Source organism: Pleurodeles waltl, chromosome 9 (genome assembly GCF_031143425.1).
Source record: "Pleurodeles waltl isolate 20211129_DDA chromosome 9, aPleWal1.hap1.20221129, whole genome shotgun sequence".
Taxonomy (NCBI): domain Eukaryota; kingdom Metazoa; phylum Chordata; class Amphibia; order Caudata; family Salamandridae; genus Pleurodeles; species Pleurodeles waltl.
The window spans coordinates 1,175,325,217-1,175,344,623 of NC_090448.1; the positions used below are offsets into that span (position 1 = coordinate 1,175,325,217).

Consider the following 19,407-nt stretch of genomic DNA (forward strand, 5'->3'; position numbering starts at 1 on the left):
TGAGGGTAGATGGGTACAATTACTTACTGGAAGATAAACTGCTTTGATGATCAAATCCTTCCATCTCGGCAGAAGAACAACCAGCTTACAATTCTTCACCAACTGACAAAAGCTGGGAACCTCTGTAGTCCTCTACTAGCAACTGAAATGTAGGTCAACCATCCTGCATTTCTTCTGGGATGACATTTCATCTGCATGGTCTCCCTCCATTCTCCTTGGTGGATGTCAAGTCTACCTCCTTGGGCCGTTTGCCTGAGGCACAAAATGCCTTAGAAGACCTGCTTCTTTTCCATACAAACGTTGCGGCTAACAGCCCACTGTTCTTTTTCTTCACACTCCATGAACATCTATCCTGTGCTGCACCCCATCTTCCCACTTTTGTTCAATGTGCACACTTTTACCTTCTCCTCTGAGCAAGTCTGCTTTTTCTGTCAGGTGTTGGTCTACAAAGGTCTGATCTGCTTACATTCTGCACAGAGAACAGAGAACAATCAAGGTTTATTTTGGGGGAAAAGGCTCATTTTATTTCAACCCTGGGTTTCTGTTCTCAAAGCATCCTACATTCAGTTTCCAAGAGAGATTGCATTTCTTCCTTTCTACTTCTCAGGAAGAAATGCCTGTCATTCTGTCTGGTGTTACATTTGTGCAGAATCAGTGGAAATAAATGTTTTGCTTGGATTGACAGATCTACATTTGGAATAAGGTTCAAAGCCACTCTGGATCTGAGCAAGGTATGAGCAGAGCCTTAGGAGACCACATAGGGCAACCAGCATTCAAGGGAGGCCAGGATGTCTTGGCACCGTACCACTGGCAACCAGCAATTGATTCATGTACAGAAATAATGCCTCCATCACATTAGCCCTAAACTTAAAACTGTGTTTTTATACAAATGAATATGATATGCCTAATTAAGTGTTCTCCTAAAATGGATGAGGATGGCCCATAAGATGGTCTTAACCCCAATGCGAATTGCACATTACAAGTCGTACCATACCACAGTTGATGTCGGACAACTATTATCAAATCAATAGCAGTTTCCTATCTCAGTCACCAGTGTACGGACAGGGGCAGTTCTTTAAGTGAACTCAATGCAATGAGAATACAAAAAGGGATGGAATCTTGTGCAGTGGAGTTTTACTCCAGTCTATGAGAGCCGAGGTCATAAAAGACATGAGAGGGAGGGAAAGCAAAACACCAAAGTAAGTTAAACTCCTCGAGCTACTAACACTAAACACAAGAACTTCCCCCTCAAGTTAAAAAGACCTGCACCTTCTCCAACCAAGAGCTCCTGCGCCAGGATGAAGACTTAGAACTCAAAGGAGCAAGTCAGACATTTTAATGGTAAGCGAAAATAACACGAACTCTTGATAAAACTACTGACCGATTGTGAAAAGCTACCCATGAGGTTTCACAGTTTATTAAATCAGATTGGGATGCACAGCTATAAATAGGTGTCTGTTCCGTGCTTCTTCTGCATTGTCCAAATGCTGACAAGTTTGTCAAGTATCATTCCTGTCTGGACTGCAAAGCACCGGGATTAAATAACTTACACCCAGACACAGCACTGGGGTCGGTGGGAGGTAAAAAAGTAAATAAATAAATAAGAATAGTTCCTTTCACAAATTCTACCACTTAAAGGAAGTGTCAATATCCTACAATGTTACCAGGAGCCACCTTTAACCAGGCAGCCCATTTCACAATCACCAAGACTATCCCCTGACATGCGCCCCTGCTGAGGAGGGATCACATCCATAATCATGAGCAGCCCTTCCTCACCATCCTATTGTGCTCAGCGTCACTGCAGGCCTGCGCAGTCTGCTTACTGTCACCGGGGCTTTAAAAACGCACTTGAGGCGCGAGTCTCAACCAAGGGATCAAGGGGGGGATTGTGAAACCTGTACCAACTCCGTAGATAAGCTGAGTAAAGAGAATGTTTAACTCTCAAGATCCAAGGAGAAAAAGCAAACTGGTACCCAACAGCTGTTTATTTTTGTGAAGCCCTATGTCTTCCCATTTCCCCGATGGTCAGTATACAGAATGAGTTAAAGTTAACAACTATTTTTACTCCTGCCACCCTACTGATATATTACCTCGTGCAAAGAAAGCAGAATTGGTTCAGATTTTCCCTTTTAAAAGACATTTAATGCCTCATTTGCATCTCTTCAAGCAGGGACAAAAGAGGCCAACACTCTGCATCCACAAGTGAACAGGTAGGCGGGTCGTACAACCCCATGAACCAGAACTTACTGTGTTAGTATGGCGATGGCAGAGGGCAGGGGAGGCAACAGTTTCTGGAGCACATTGTCATTAAGAAGATCTCCACAGCAGAGCAGGAAGCTTCCGATTGCTGAAAACAAATGGAAAGAGTTTAGAGTTGCAGCAAGGGAGAAGAACGGTTTAACTTTGGGACAGGATTTCAAGAGAAGAGAACAGAGACTGATGCATGCAAAACACAAGTCAATACCAAGAAAAACCTCACACACTGCCAGTAAATTACACCGATGATATTTCTGATCTGTAACGCCCGATTTTAACCCAGAGATCATTTACAGATCTGCATACTTTGAGAACTCCTGTGAAATTTCAGGTCTTTAATTGTTACCTATGCTAACTCATTCTATTGATGGCCGCCCTCGTCTTTGCCCATTCTGATCACTCTACTTCCTTCAAAAAACAGAGGCCTTACTGATTAATGTTCACATCCAGCCAAGGAGGTACTCTAACCGCTCAATTAAGATCTCCCTAAAGTGGAAGGACCCGTCACTTCCTGATTCAAAAACTACCGGAGAAGGGATATCATGCTACTTTCTCTAGACACCATGAAAAGTTCGTTTTCATTTTACTATATCATGATGTACGTGCTCCGGAGATGGGGCCTGTAGGAAGCTGGCCTGGTGTGTGGTGGGTACCACAGGTACTTACACCTTATACCAGGTCCAGGTATCCCCTAATATTGTAGAGTTGGCAGTGCCTAGAAGCCAGGCTCTCTACGGGGAGCTGTGGATGAGCAGCCAAGGCTTATCTAGGAGACATGCAAAACCACTGTAGTCACACAGTACTCACACACATTAAAGAAAATACTCAGTGTTACCAAAAATAAAGGTACTTTATTTTTTTAGCACAAATCACCACAAAATACTAGACAGGTGACCCACCCTTAGGAGGTAAGTAATACACTAAATTTACACACTAGTAAACCGAAACAGGCATAGAAAAGGTTAGAAAACAGTGCAAAAAGCAATAACTAATAGTGACCCTAGAGGGAGCATAAGCCATCTACTAAAAAAAATGGAATGCGAACAAGGTACCCCACCTAGGTAAGTGGAGTGTATAGAGGGGAGCTGAGGGTATTAGAAAACCACAGAGGTAAGTACCACAGTGCCCCCCAGCGACCAGGAATGCAGGAGTAAAACACTGGATTTTCCCCAAACCACCGAAAAGGAGGAAAAGAGAAAGAAGACACCCAGAGGAGATTGCAATAAACCAGCGGTGGATTCCTGAAGACAGAAGACCTGAGGAGTGAGGGGACCAAGTCCAAGAGTCACAGTGGAGTCCAGGAGAAGTAGGAGCTGCTACCCACCCAGCTGTGGATGCAGGAGTTGGTCGACGATGATGAACAGGTCAGCACTGCAGCCCTGGAGCTAGTGAAGAGTTCCAGATGGATGCATATGAAGCCCCATGATGGAAAGAAGATTGCAGACGGGTGTCGGTGCAGGAATTCCACCAACACGCCTTGGCAAAGGCAAACTCGCAGTTAGTGGAAAAGAGGTGCTGCTGGTGACCAACACGGCCCAGGAGGACTCAAACCAGGAGGGGGGAGTCACAGGGGACCCTCAGCATCACAGAGTCCACAGGAGTAGAGACAGCACCCTCAGGAGTCCCACAGGACGGGGACACAGGAGTCGCAGAAGGAGCCCACGCAACACTACAAAAGACAATTCCACACTGCAGGAGATCCACGCAGGAGGCTGCGCTTCTGGAGATCCCTTGGAGGAGACGCAAACAAGCCTTGGCAGCTGCAAGAGACGCAGTGCACATGGGTACTGTCCTGCGTGGGAAGGCAAAGGCTTACCTCCACCAAAGTTGGCCAGCTGGCAGCGAGGACCAAGAGGACTACTCCAGACCACCGCCCGTGATGCAGGATCCACACAGCTCAGTCGGAGAGGGGATCCACGCAGCCGGTCATCGCTTGTTGTAGATGCCTGCGGTTGCAGGGAAGTGACTCCTTCACTCCAAGGGAGATTCCTCCTTCTTGTGCAGGCTGAAGAGTTGCAAAGCTGGCAAGAGCCCTGGAACAATGTTGCTGAAGATTCCTTTCTTCTTGGAAGTAGCTAGTCGGGTCCTGGAGGTTACAGTCCCAGTTTCAGAGGCCAGAAGGCGAAGCAGAGGTTGCAGAGGAGTTCTGCTGGAATCTTGCAAGCTGAATCTGAGGACCCACCCAAGCAAGAGACCCTAAACAGTCCTGAAAGGTTGATTGGTCATCTAACCAGGTAAGCACCTATCAGGAGGGGGGCTCTGATGTCACCTGCCTGGCCACTCGGATGCTGCCAGAGTTCCCTGCCAACCTTGGAAACAAGATGGCAGAGCCCAGGGACTCTCAGGAGGACGAGCCAGTCACACCCATTTCCAAAGGGAGAGGGTGCTACCTCCCTTTCCCAAAGGAAATCCTTTGTTCTGCCTTCCTGGGCTTGATCAGATCAAGCAGCAGGAAGGCAGAAACCTGTCTGCGGGATGGCAGCAGCTGGGCTGCCTGGAAAAACCTGTAAGACTGGAGGTAGCAATGCTGGTGGTCCTCTAAGGAGCCCCCAGAGTGCATGGAATCACACTTTCAATACTTGCAACAGCATTGGGGTATGATTCAGACATGTTTGATACCAAACATGCCCAGGTTCGGAGTTACCATTATGTCGCTGAACATAGGTAGTGACCTATGTCAGTACACATGTAAAATGGTGTCCCTGCACTCACAAAGTCCAGAAAAATGGATATGGCGTTTGTGGGGGTACCTCTGCTATTGCAGGGGTGCCCTCACACACAGGTACCTGCACACTGCCCTCTGGGATGAGAGGGCCTACCATAGGGGTGACTTATAGTGACCTGGTGTAGTGACCTGTAGTGAAACCGAGTGCACGCACCTGTTTAACGCAGACTGCAATGGCAGGCCTGCTGCAGCCCATAGGGATCCCCTGGAGCCCCAAAGCCCTGGATACTTGGGTAGCATATACTAGGGACTTACATGGGGGACCAGTATGCTAACTGTGGGAAGAAAAGGTACAATTTATAGGAGAGAGCAAAACTACTGGGGTCCAGGTTATCAGGAACCCAGTGGACACAGTCAAACACACTGACAACAGGCAGAAACTGGGGATACCCATGCCAAGAAAGAGGGTGCTTTCCTACAGGACCACTTCACTCCCTCTGCCGATTCATAGGACGAAATCTTTCACCAATCCTTCATCTCTTTCTTGAGAAAACAAGAGGTATTTTAACTTCTCCCTCAGCCTATCAGGAAAAAAATATCCACTCACTCACTCTGCACTGTCCGGCGTAGGGAGGTCTTGGTCTACGCGCTGGTTTCTCACATAAGTGGAAATTGAAGATAGGAAATCCCTCTGCATTCAAACGAGGGTCTTTACAGTGGGTCAGCAAAACCAAAACGCAGACCCATTCCCTATCTTTAATGTCCACGTATGTGAGTAACGCATTAAAGATAAGGGCAGTTCGCGGTCCTGTGGTGTATTTGTTTTAATAACAAGACTGCAAGCACATGTAAAAGTGAGCATGATTGCGGGAACACACTGTACTTGTTGACATAAGACCCACACTCGATTGCAGAGGGGATCTTTCCCTACATTTATACTAACAGTGCAATTAAGATTATGAGCCCTGAAGAAGACGCAGAGTTTACCGCAAAACATGTGTTGGCTGAAAGTGGTCAAGCTGGTGGAAAGGCTTAGAAACTGAAAACAATTTTAGAAATATTCTTATTCAATGCAATAATTTGTTGTAAAATATGATGCCTACGTTTCTTTTTTAATGATGCTTCAGATATACAGAGAGAACAATATTCTGAATATATATTTTTTTTAAAGAACTATATAGTTGAATTTTGAATTACTTCAGTGCCCAACAAAAATTGTTATCAGTTTAAATGTATAGGCCAGATTTGGGCAACTGGCTTTTGTTGTGGCAGCTTGCACAGAGCCATCTCATCTTATTGCTTAAAAAAAGCCATCTTTCACTAATGGTCGATCTCCTACCTAACCCAGAAAAGGGTTGCCTCTTATCCCAGGTTCATCTCCCTCCCTCCCATAACAAAGATTGGCTGTCACTCCCCCCTCGTCTACCTAACCCAGGAAAAGGAGATCCCTTAGTAGTAACTGAGCCTCATCTGTTTAGGAGTGGTTTTCCATATCCTCATTCCAGTCATCAGTCAGACGCAAGGGGTCAAATTACAACTGACACACCAATAAAGAATGAATATCACCAAGGAGAGTCATCCCTCACACTCACCACAGAGCGCTCCAGCACGCCCTTCCAGCGTCACCTGCCAGGTAAAGGAGTCTCCACGGCTTCTCTCAGTCTCCAGGTCCTTGAACGACTGTGGGAAGACACTCCTCCAAAGAAGCAGCACCCTCCCAAGATGGTGCTGAACCACAGCAGAGCCTGGAACATTGCACGGAAAGGGAGGCTCTGTCAGACAGACTCAGTCATCAAGTGGACAATCAAAGAGCAGGGAGCAGTCACAAGCTTCATAGTATTCAACAAACAAGAGTCTTCAACAATAAAGGGAACTTCAGCAACCACTGCTAGCATGGGGCACAAGCACTGATCACTGGCTACTCCTCACAGTCAAAAGTCTAAGGACTGAAGAGCCAGTGAGCTTTCCACTAGCACCTTGCGCTAACTACCAAACGGTACAGGGTTAGTCCATGTGCTGCACAGTGAACAAATGCGTTTGAATAGATGCCACATAGACCAACTGCAGCAGCTAAGAGTAACTCAAGCATTTCGAGCTATCACATTTTGTCTTTCCCAAGCACCAGCAGACCAGGTTGAAAGTGGATCAATTTCTCAATGACAAGATAATCATACCACCAACAGATGCAATTAACTACTAGAGCAATGCTCAGGTAGATGCCCAAAGGCAGCAATTAGATCTGCGGGTGGCAACGTGGAAGACACGTCTGTGGAACCTTCTAGGTCCCTCACATGTGGGCTCTAAACCCTCAAAACTACATTCCACACCTCCAAATCACACCTGCGTGCCCAAGAGCATCAATCGGCAAGGCTCAAGGGTTTCAACCGGCCACATCTCCATTTCAAAAGGAAACAGCAACCTTCAGGCTTCTGTGTTCAAACTAACTACTGCCTGAGCGTTCCAAAGGAGCGCGCACCACATCATCCACGGGGTGGATCCACAGCTTCAATTGTCTATGGTTCAAGAGTGCAAGATGGCTGGTAACCAAAGTGCCATCCAAACGGGCCCCAGCTCGTCTATTGGGTGGGCACAACAGCTTCATACCAGCGTCCGCTGCTGTGGCAGAGTGTCACCAGATGGGGCCACAAGGATTTAACTGGCCAACCCCAGATCATCAGCCATTCAGATGTCAACCACCAATAGCCATGTTAATTAGTCAGAATCCTACAGTTTCAGTCACCCAGCGAAGGACCTTAAGCGTCAAGAGAATATGGACCCTGAAGTACCAAGAGGTCAGGGACCCCAGAGTGCCAGGGGCCCCCCCAGAGCGCCACAGAGCCAGGGGCCCCCCCAGAGCGCCACAGAGCCAGGGGGCCCCCCCAGAGCCAGGGGGCCCCCCCCAGAGCGCCACAGAGCCAGGGGCCCCCCCCAGAGCGCCACAGAGCCAGGGGCCCCCCCCAGAGCACCACAGAGCCAGGGGCCCCCCCCAGAGCCAGGGGCCCCCCCCCAGAGCGCCACAGAGCCAGGGGCCCCCCCCAGAGCGCCACAGAGCCAGGGGCCCCCCCCAGAGCACCACAGAGCCAGGGGCCCCCCCCAGAGCACCACAGAGCCAGGGGCCCCCCCCAGAGCACCACAGAGCCAGGGGGCCCCCCCCAGAGCGCCACAGAGCCAGGGGCCCCCCCAGAACACCACAGAGCCAGGCCCCCCCCCCCCCCCCCAGAGCACCACAGAGCCAGGGCCCCCCCCCAGAGCACCACAGAGCCAGGGCCCCCCCCCAGAGCACCACAGAGCCAGGGCCCCCCCCCAGAGCACCACAGAGCCAGGGCCCCCCCCCAGAGCACCACAGAGCCAGGGCCCCCCCCCCCAGAGCACCACAGAGCCAGGGCCCCCCCCCCCAGAGCACCACAGAGCCAGGGCCCCCCCCCCCCCAGAGCACCACAGAGCCAGGGCCCCCCCCCCAGAGCACCACAGAGCCAGGCCCCCCCCCCCCCCCAGAGCACCACAGAGCCAGCCCCCCCCCCCCCCCAGAGCACCACAGAGCCAGGCCGCCCCCCCCCCCAGAGCACCACAGAGCCAGGGCCCCCCCCCCCAGAGCACCACGGAGCCAGGCCCCCCCCCCCCAGAGCACCACGGAGCCAGGGGCCCCCCCAGAGCACCACGGAGCCAGGGGCCCCCCCAGAGCACCACGGAGCCAGGGGCCCCCCCAGAGCACCACGGAGCCAGGGGCCCCCCCAGAGCACCACGGAGCCAGGGGCCCCCCCAGAGCACCACGGAGCCAGGGGCCCCCCCAGAGCGGCAAAATGCTAGGGGCTCTAAAAGTGTTAAAGAACTAGGGACCTTCGACAGCCAAAGAGCTAGGAGCCCTACTGCGCCAAACGGATAGGAGCTCTCTTATGCTAAAAGTCTAGGGGCCCTATGGCATTAAACACCACCTCCCACACATGTTATGAGCCATACTATAGTCTATCCAGAGTCACACAGTACCATCCAGAGCCAAGAGTGTCAACCACCCCGCATGATGGCAGGCAAGGAAGACAGATCCTATAAAACACATCTGCAGTTGGAGCTACAAGCAGGATCTAAGGCCTTTGTTAGGGCTAGAGTATTAATGTAAATTATGAACCGCCAGAGTTAGTTGCTTCTTCCCCTGGCTTGTGCTTTGAAAGCATTGGCATAGCCCTGGCTTTCCCTCATACCAGAGATCATGAAGGCAGTGACAGGAACAGAAAGTAAACAGGGCTGTGGGCGCCCACTTCATTTCCTGTCGTTTTTCCTCGTGCCCTTTGCCCAGCTCCACAGACACAAACAGGAAGAGGCTGATGGGGTGAAGGACACGGCATCAATGCTATGGCACTGTTGGGGTCAAGATGCATAATTTTCCTTTGCTACTGCTGCTATTTTGGGGAGTGAACATCCAAGAGCCAGAAACAGACACATCATTCTCACAGGGTTTTAAAGGCCACTACCAAGCCAGTCCCTTCTGAAGCACGTGTATGAAGTTGTAACCCAGCAAATGCAGGCTTCAATTTATGCACGAAGGCCAAGCCTTCCTAAAGTTTGAAATTCTAGATTTACAGAGCAGATGTTGGCTCGTAAGTCACTTACCTAATGTCATGAGAGCAGATATGAGGAGCCACCCAGCCTGCGTCCGTTGTATGGATATGCGATTATTTTGAGCCGCACTCCGCAACAAATCCTCTGCCAACACCAAGACCTCCTGGTAGAAAACAACAGGACACAGCATAAACAGAGTCAACGAATGCCAGTTTGGGATGTTTCAAGGTACGGGAGGACTAGGTGGTCCAATGATTCTTGTTGTGCCCCATTACTCAAATCCATATTTTACCCTTTTCTCCTACTATGATGTCTTGTGTGGAAGGCAATCTCTTGCTGAGCCCTGTATGTCAGGTAAGCATAAAAGGTAGAGGGAGATGGCACACGCCTCCATATTGCTGTGAGGGTCTTCCAAGCACATGGGCTGCCACCCCTGTTCCTAGTTCTCTTTTTAATGAAGCGGTGTCCCATTCTGGCTGAGCGTCTGCAACTATCTAGCCTGGTAGCTATGGTCAGTGAGTGAGTGAGTGAGAAGGGCCTTAAGCAAATACTGCCATACCTCTGGCTCAAGACCTGGGAGCAAGGAATCTAAACACAAAGCAAAGACTAACAAAGCTCAGTTCACATAGCAGAGAAGGACCAACGTTCACACACTCAGGGATTTCATCAAGATGGTTGCAATTTGTGCCGCAATTGTGTTTACTTGGAATGCTAAGGATAAGTGGATGTTGCTTTAGAAATGAAATCAAGTCAAATGTGACATTTATACTTTTTGGCATGACAAATGAATTTAAGGTGTGTATTAAGACCGAAGAAAATAATTTAAAAATACATCTTGTGAAGAGCGTGGTTTAATGTATGCTGTATCGCAAACCAAAAGCTGGGAAAAGCATATGAAGTACAATTATTAACTTCATTAGATATCAAGTGTTGATTATGATTGCCTGAAAGAAGTTCAAGCTCCTTACCTTCAGTATCTCTCTTACTGGTGGATACTCTATCTCGCCACAGACTAATGACCTCCTAATCCTCCCCAGGTGCCAGGCCGGATCCAGAATCTTTGTTAAAGCCGTGCTCCTGAGCGCCACTAGGTGGCACTATATGGCTTGCACAAACTCCACACCGCCCCAGAAGTGACTGAAGAGACCTGCATTTAAGCACCACCCCTGGATGCTGATGTCACTTTACTCCCTTTAACATTTTCGCACACTCAGACGTAGAACGTGAACATTTGTTTGTGACTGTGCTGAATACTAACTAGGGACCTTTTTAGATGGTGAACAGAGGCCCACCATAAAAAAGTCAGTGGATCAGTGAGGAATCTGGAATTAGTAGTCTCCACCAGAAAGAGTTGTCGAAGGTAATAACTTGTTCTTCTGGTCAATATTTCCCATTGCAGATTTCTTACCTTTTCGATACCAAAGCAGTATCTCCCAAGTGGTGGGTCTGTGAACTGGCTCAAACCTAATGTATCCAGAACAGGCCCGCATGCCAACGCAGTGGTAGCAGCTTGGAAACAAGATCGAACTGGGGTTCTCCCTATGTGCAATTGAGATCTTGTGTAACGGACATTTGTAATCTGCTAGGCGCTGGCAACGGACTGTCCTCCCCGGCTTTTACAGATCCCACCAGGTGGTGTACCACCAGACAAATCCCTTGGTGTTCTAGCCACTTCCAAAAACATAATACCTTCAGGCACAGGGTCCACAACACCATCCCCTCCTGTCCTATCGCAGTACCACATCGCAATGGTTCTGTCCGTGAGCACTTGCACAAGCTTCCTTCTGATGGATGGGTAGGAAGGCTTTCAATGCAAAGCAGATGGCCCCAGCTCCAGAAGATTGATGTGGAACCAGGTCTCTGCAGGAGATCAGAGGCCTCTGATCTCCATTTCACCCAGATGGCTCCCTAACACATAAGCAATGAATCAGTCCCTGTGAGCTCTCGGTGAGGTTGGGGCGAGTGGTTTGCTGATGACCCAATTGTGGTCCAGCAGCCATAGTTGCAGATCATTTGCAGACTCCTCTGAAATACTGATGTAATCAGAGGGGTGCCCCTGATGCTGTGCCCACTGGAACGTCAGATCCCACTGTGCAGCCTGGATACGACAAGTCTGATCCAATGGATGCTGGAGGTCATCAGACACAGCAGCCTCAGAGTAATCCTCTCTCAGATCCACAACAGAGGCTGAAATATCAGAATCATGGCCCAAATGTCCTGGACTCTGTTCGAGGGGAAGGTTGGGGGGTGGGATGGGGTGTTAGGGATTAATCTGCAGTGTTCCGAACGGCTCAGATGACGGGGAACAAACAGTGAAGGAGGTTCTGAGGCTTAGGCAACTGAGGGGTGGGTGGGTTCTGTGGCCAGAAGACTGGGAGCTATACGCTGCCCCACTTGCCATGTGTTCTTTAAGGATTGCGGCCACGAAAGGTCGCAGGAGTTTGCTGGACTGGCTGCACCTGCTGGCAGTATTGAAAGCCCCTAACTTAGCCATGGAGAGGTGAAAATGGTGCTGTAGGCGACGTGGAGGAGCAGCCAGACACGATGACTGGGCTCTAGGTCTACTATCCTTAACGCACTGGCGGGCCAGATCTGCCTTTTCCACAAACAGGTGAGATCCATTGCAGGGCATGTCCATTAAGGTGGAGTGGATATTGCCGTAATAATCCTCAAAATGCATGTAGTATAACAGCAACACAGTGCCAATAGCCCTTCAGAGGCAATCCATTACAATTCACCCACATCGAAAAGTAAATTTAGCTGTATCACGGCCATCCTGAAAGGCTTGTGGGGGAGCCTAAATCCAAACTAGTAACAGAAAACTTTCCAGCTGTTTCCAATTGCTTCCATTCCCAATCTAGGGGAGTAATAGGAAGCACATTTGGTTTGACCTAACTCGCTGAGGCCTGCACGTCAAGTTTCTCTTGTGTAAGGTGGCGAGTCAAAGATAAACAAAATATCAGGATCCCCGGGGCCAGGCAATGGCGTTGTGCAATTTGCCTGTTTCGCTGGAGGTCTGGAATGGAGTCTGTAAGGGCCACATTAAATGTAAGTAGTGGCTCCATATTGATTGACCCTGGCTGGAGCACCTCAGTGAGGATGTTGGTTTTCACTCCAATTGTGGAAAATGTAGGTAAAAGGCCTCGGTCGTCCTCTATATAACCAGTGTGCTCCAAAGGGGAACGGCTTCGGGAGTGAGGCTGGGAACAATGACACCCTCACGCCTTCTCTGGAGATTGAGAGTGGTGGGTAGGGGCCGACCTTTTATGTTTCTTCTTCAACTTACCCAAAGAGTGTGACAAAGACAGGTCCACGGGAACAATTTCAGAGTCAGAACTGGCACCTTCCCTTCGACCGGTCATGGTGTGACATTTGCCTTCATGTTCTCGTATGGCTTAAGAATTCATTAGGGTGCAGTCGCCGCAGGCCTTGGAGTCATGTTCTGAACCCAAGCACAAACCAGATGGGGAATCTGTGACAGACATTTGTGACAGCTTGTGAAAGTCCCTACATGTTTTACACCCTGTAATTTTAGGAGGGATATTTTCCATAGCACACTGTTTTTTCGAAAACAAAAGAGTCTCAAAGAGCCAAGGAGTTGCCCTGGGTCCATAGCCCGAGTCACAGAAAGAAAGTTACTCATGTCATTGAGTATGGGTGCACTTATATAAGAATCTGAACGTCACTTCCAGAGCGGAACACCGCCAGTTTTCAGCTGCAGGATGTCACCGCCGATGAGCAGGGCTACCGTTGATGATTTTCAGGATCCAGTCTGACGCCTGAGGAATGTTCAAAAGGGGAGGAATATGGGTTAGAAGTATCTCTCAGAAACCAAAAACACATTTCGTGCGTGTCCATGACCAGCAGCTGCTTCGTGCAGTTGCAGCATCGCTTGAAGTCTCTCATTTTGGGTGGGGACACAATTCCCAAGCACACTTTGAAATGGTAAAAAGTCATCTGAAAAAACAGCACAAAAGGGAGCCTAGCTCCAGATCTGTGTCAGAAGGCTTTAAGAGAAAGGAACTGAATCAGCACACAGTGGAGGTGCCTATAAGGTAGAACTGTGTGGTTGGAAGTATCCACCACAAAGTGCAACAAAAAGCTCCTGGCAACGAAGAGCTCTTCTCTTGGTGCATTCTCTGTCAAACTCTTACATTCATGGGGACGCATACTTGGCCAGGGTATCAAGAATAGTTAGCAGTAAACTGAAGAAAGCTTAGCTTGATTCTGAGCAAACGTGTGCTTTGTGCAAAAAGAGGGAAACAGAATAATTGTGGAGGGAAACAAAAAGAACTAAGATTAGTCAGCTGTGGAGGACATGAAAATCATTCCTGCAATATGTAGAAGGTAGACAGTTTAACCCACCGAACTAAAAAGTTGTGGATATACAACTGGAACCTAGTAACACGTGTTGAGAGCCCAACATGAAGGTTTGGGAGAGGAAAGAAGCCCTTTCAGATGAATCAAAGTTACACGCGATGACAAAGGACGATGAATCCACGTTCCCAATCTTTGAAATGATGAATGGGGGTGCGGGCGATGGGCGGGCACCAGGGCAATGTAACAAAAAAACAAACAGTAACACTGTATATCAGTGGTTCCCAACCTTTTGACTCCTGAGGACCCCCAATGAATCATTACTGGAAGCCGGGGACCCCCAGCAATTCGTACGATTTAATTTTCAAACATTAAAACAGTAATTCGCAAAAAATATAACAAGTACACTCCAAATACTCAAATTACTAAAGAAAAATTCTTTTATATTGAAAAAATATGCAAAAACCGAAACATTTTATTGGCAAGGTTGGCGGTGCATCTCTGCAACTATCTTTTCAATGTTTGGTTTTATTTAGGAAAGGTGAATCCTCAGGTCGGATTCTACATTTCCGGAGCGATTTCTGTTTTTATTTTTTAGGTATGCAAGATCTGAGAAAGCTTTTTCACATAAATAAGTGAAGGGGAAAGGAAGTAAACCATAAGGGCCTCTCATCTCTCCCTAGCCTCCCTGTCATATGTACTTGATTTGTTTTATAGCACCTCTCATACCACTTTAGGCTGTCAGGGCACTTTACAGTGGACTACAAAGTGTAGGATTCACGTCATCCACACTGTTAGGCATTTTCTAATAGTGCTTGGTCAGGAGAAGCACAAACTTAGGATTCAGAACACAGCACAGTGATTAGCGATGACGTTAGCAATAAGAATGTATTTCTACACTAGCAAACCTTTTTTTTATCAGCATAAGGAAAATGAAAGATTGGGAAACAAAAAAAACTTTCTAATTTGTGCCATGCGGTCTGCATGCAGCTGTTTAATGGAAGTTCGCAGCTCACTGTGTTATATTACGATTATGAACTGAACAGTAACAAAATAATCTCTGTGACAAAAGCAGTAACCCACTGTGCCATGCACATAAAATACTGTTCTTTGCATGTTGATGTTCCTTGCAGCAGGCATATTAACCATCCACGCTACCTTTGAGTCAAAACTGCCACTGCACAAAACTCCCATCTCTCTCCAGCAGATACATCACTTGAGTTAGCTTGACGCTTTTATTTTTGCAGTACAAGGAGCTTTGCAGTATGTTTAAAACTGCTCAACAAAGGAAGTAATAAATATGAAAACACGCATGCACGTGTTTGTCAGAGGCCCCAGCTGGAGAAGTGCCTTCCTCCCAGCCCAGGCCTGCGGACCCCCTGGGAATGTGTCACGAACCCCTGGGGGTCCGCGGACCACAGTTTGGGAACCACTGCTGTATATCACTGGAGATATCCCACTGCCTATCCCATATTGAGGAGGTTGGAAATGTGTGCTCAGGCTAAGGAGATGATAAATACTAGTAGAGAATGCCCAAGAAAGCACACGAAGACCTGGGGGCCATGGCTGAACTTCTCCCTGCGACAATAGCTGAAATCAAGAGCACACGTACCCGAGAGATTCGATCAGGTTAGTGTTTACAAATTGCAGGAGTGGGGGAGTGAGCTATTATGAATACTGTTATTGGGTGGTTTCTTGTTACAGCTCCAACAATAAAACTTTAGATTGGTTTAAAAAAAAAAAAAAAAAAAAAAGAACATGGTTTTCAAAAGATGTGAAGAACGAGTTACTTACCTTCGGTAACGACTTTTCTGGTGGATACATTAGCTACCTGTGGATTCCTCACCTAATGAATACTCCCATGGCGCCAGCATTCGACGGAAATCTTCTTCCTAGCTTCTGCACGTCGACGAGGACGTCACATTTGCCCATGCGACGCCGTCTGACGTCATACAGGCAATAAGGAGGTCCTCGCCGACGTTGGTGAGACCAAAAAGGCAACGGGGAGGCGGGTGGGACCGTGAGGAATCCACAGGTAGCTAATGTATCCACCAGAAAAGTCGTTACCGAAGGTAAGTAACTTGTTCTTCTGATGGATACAACTACCTGTGGATTCCTCACCTAATGAATAGAGTCCCAAAGCAGTACCGCGCCCGGTGGTGGGTGCCTGTATGGTCAAACCAAGAAATCCTGCAGCACTGACCGTGCAAAATGGCCGTCCCTTCTGACCTCAGAGTCCAAGCAGTAATGCTTCGCAAAAGTGTGAAGGGACGACCAAGTTGCGGCCTTGCAGATGTCGACCACAGGAACACCCCTAGCCAAGGCCGAAGTGGCCGACTTAGCCCTGGTGGAATGAGCTCTAATGCCATCAGGAGGATCCTTCTTTGCTAAAGAGTAACAAATTTTAATGCAAAGAACAACCCACCTGGAGAGTGTTCTCTTGTGGACTGCCTTTCCTCTCCTCTTGCCCACGTATCCGATGAAAAGCTGATCCTCCAGCCTGAAATCCTTCGTTCTGTCTATGTAGAAGCTTAACGCCCTCTTTGGGTCCAAGCGATGTAGTCTCTCTTCTTCCTTTGAAGGATGAGGCGGAGGATAGAACGTGGAAAGAGTAATTGTCTGGGCCAAATGAAAGGGTGAAACAACCTTCGGAAGGAAAGCAGCCTTGGTCCTCAACACCACCTTATCCCCATAAAAAGTTGTATAAGGGGGTTTTACTGATAAAGCCTGCAACTCACTCACTCTCCTTGCAGATGTTATAGCCACCAGGAAAACTGTTTTAATAACTAAGAACCTTAAGGGGCAAGAATACATAGGCTCAAAAGGGGACCCCATAAGGAAAGTCAGGACCAAGGACAAATCCCATTGAGGCATAACGAAAGGTTTTGGAGGATATTTATTCATAAGGCCCTTCAAGAATCTAAGTACAATAGGAGATTTAAATAACGAAGGTTGGTCTGGAAGACAAATGAAGGCTGACAAGGCAGACAAGTAACCTCGAATAGTAGCCACTGCACAACCCCTCTGTGCTAAAGACAAAGTAAAAGATAAAACATCTGACAAATGAGCACGTAAGGGGATCAATCTGTCTCTCTCCACACCATACCACAAATTTAGACCACTTATTAGCGTAGATAGATTTAGTGGAGTGTCACCTGGCCGCTAAGATAACATCCACTACATCAGGCGGGAGAGAGAAGGAACTCAGGTTGCCCCGTTCAATCTCCAGGCATGTAGGTGCAGACTCTGGAGGTTGGGGTGTAAAACCTGCCCCTGCGATTGCGAGAGGAGGTCTGCCCTGAGAGGGAGACGGAGCGGAGGGTACAGTGAGAGTTGGAGAAGGTCGGAATACCACACCCTCCTTGGCCAATCCGGAGCTATTAAGATGACTTGAGCCCGGTCTTGGCGAATTTTCCTCAATACTCGAGGAATCAAGGGTATGGGGGGGAAACGCGTAAAGCAACTGGTCGCACCAGGTTCTCTGAAACGCGTCCCCCAAAGCTCCCTGCACCGGATACTGGAGGCTGCAGAATAACGGACAGTGCGAGTTCTCCCGAGTGGCAAACAGATCTATCCGAGGAAACCCCCACAACTGGAAGATTAGACGGACTTGATCTGGATGGAGACGCCACTCGTGGTCGGCCGAGAAATGGTGACTGAGACTGTCCGCACGTACATTCAAGACTCCGGCCAGATGATTTGCTACCAAGCAAATCCGATGGTCCTTCGCCCAGGACCATAGCCGAAGAGCTTCTCTGCAGAGAAGGTACGACCCCACTCCTCCCTGTTTGTTTATATACCACATCGCGGTAGTATTGTCCGTCAGGACCTGAACCGACTGACCGCGAAGGGATGGGAGGAAGGCCTTGAGAGCCAGACGTACAGCCCGTAACTCTAACAGATTGATATGAAAAATCTGTTCCTCTGGAGACCAAAGCCCTTTGATCTCCAGGTCCCCCAGATGAGCTCCCCACCCTACAGTGGAAGCATCCGTTATGACCGTGGTCACTGGTGGAAGGCTGCGTGAACGGCCTTCCTTGGGAAAGATTGTCGCCCGCAATCCACCACTTCAAGTCCGTGGCAGCATCTCTGGAGATCCTGACAGAACCTTCGAGATCTCCTCTGTGCTGAGACCACTGCCTTCGGAGGCACCACTGAAGAGCCCTCATGTGCCAGCGAGCATGCGTGACCAACAGTATGCAGGAGGCAAACAGGCCGAGCAGACGAAGGACCTTGAGGACTGGAACGACCGCTCCACTTCGAAACATTGGAACCAACTCCTGAATATCTTGAATCCGTTGAGGCGGAAAAAAGGCTCGATCCAATGTTGTATCCAGTACTGCCCCTATGAACAGGAGGCGTTGAGAGGGCTCTAGGTGAGATTTGGGCACGTTCACCGAAAAGCCCAGGTCGAACAACAACTGGGTTGTCGACTGTAGATGATGCAACACAAGCTCCGGGGACTTGGCTTTGATCAACCAGTCATCCAGGTAAGGGAATACTGCTATCCCCTTCCTTCTGAGCTCTGCCGCAACCACCGACATCACCTTCGTGAAGAATCGAGGTGCTGAAGTAAGACCAAACGGGAGGACCGCAAACTGATAGTGCTGCGACACCACCACAAACCGGAGATACTTCCTGTGCGACTTGAGTATCGGGATATGAAAGTAAGCATCCTGCAAGTCGACAGACACCATCCAATCTCCCTTGTTCAACGCCAAAAGCACCTGAGCTAGGGTCAGCATCTTGAACTTTTCCTGTTTGAGGAACCAATTTAAAATCCTCAGGTCCAGGATTGGTGTCTACCGACCATCCTTTTTGGGAATCAGGAAGTACCTCGAGTAACAACCTCGACTCCTTTCCTGCTCTGGGACCAACTCCACTGCGCCCTTTAATAGGAGGACTTGAACCTCCTTCCTGTTCTAACAACAGGAGGTGTTCTTCTGAACAATAAGATGGGCGGGGCGGGGCGGGATGGGGGGCGGAAACTCCCGAAAGGGAAGGGTGTAGCCTTTTCCCACAATTCTGGTAACCTCCCACTTGTGAAGACAATGCAGTAACCGTCCCCCTACAGGAGTGGAGTGAGTGGGAATTGGTGGAAGCCTAAGGCTGCTTCCCCTGCTGCACCCCTCCAGAGGAAGAGGAAGAGGCAGAGTGCTGCTGAGAGGCTCCCCTGGTACGGACCCTACCCCTCCCTCTAATTGATCTAAAGGTGAGAGAGGAGGTAGGTTGTTGGAATCTCCCCCGAAAGGAAGAGGAAGAGGAGTCACATCCAAATCCTCGAAACCTCCTAAAAAACCTGGAGGAGGCAGAAGAAGCGGCTTGCAGTCCTAACGACTTGGCCGTGGCCCTACTCTCTTTAAACCTCTCCAAGGCCGAATCTGCTTTGGCACCAAAAAGTTTGTCCCCATCAAACGGGAGGTCCAACAGGGTCGACTGCACATCCGAAGAGAACCCTGAGTTGCGAAGCCAAGCCTGTCTCCTCGCAACCTCCGCCGTGCCCATCGCTCTAGCCACCGAGTCAGTTGTATCCAACCCAGATTGGATAACCTGGGTTGCAGCAGCCTGAGCATCGGACACGAGATTCAAGAGTCCTTGAGGAAGCTCTGTATACG

At 48.9% G+C, this 19,407-nt stretch overlaps 1 protein-coding gene across 4 annotated transcripts in view; it reads right to left on the minus strand.

The window, feature by feature from the left end:
• The window catches only part of HEATR5A (HEAT repeat containing 5A), a 362,218-nt gene that overhangs the window by 280,616 nt on the left and 62,195 nt on the right, over nt 1-19,407 (minus strand). For all 4 annotated transcript variants that reach the window (XM_069209087.1, XM_069209090.1, XM_069209089.1 and 1 more), the window contains exons 11-13: nt 9,527-9,638; nt 6,514-6,666; nt 2,248-2,347 (exon numbers count right to left, since the gene is read on the minus strand). In XM_069209087.1, the coding sequence (XP_069065188.1) occupies nt 2,248-2,347; nt 6,514-6,666; nt 9,527-9,638 (365 nt within the window). The remainder of the gene's footprint in view (nt 1-2,247; nt 2,348-6,513; nt 6,667-9,526; nt 9,639-19,407) is intronic.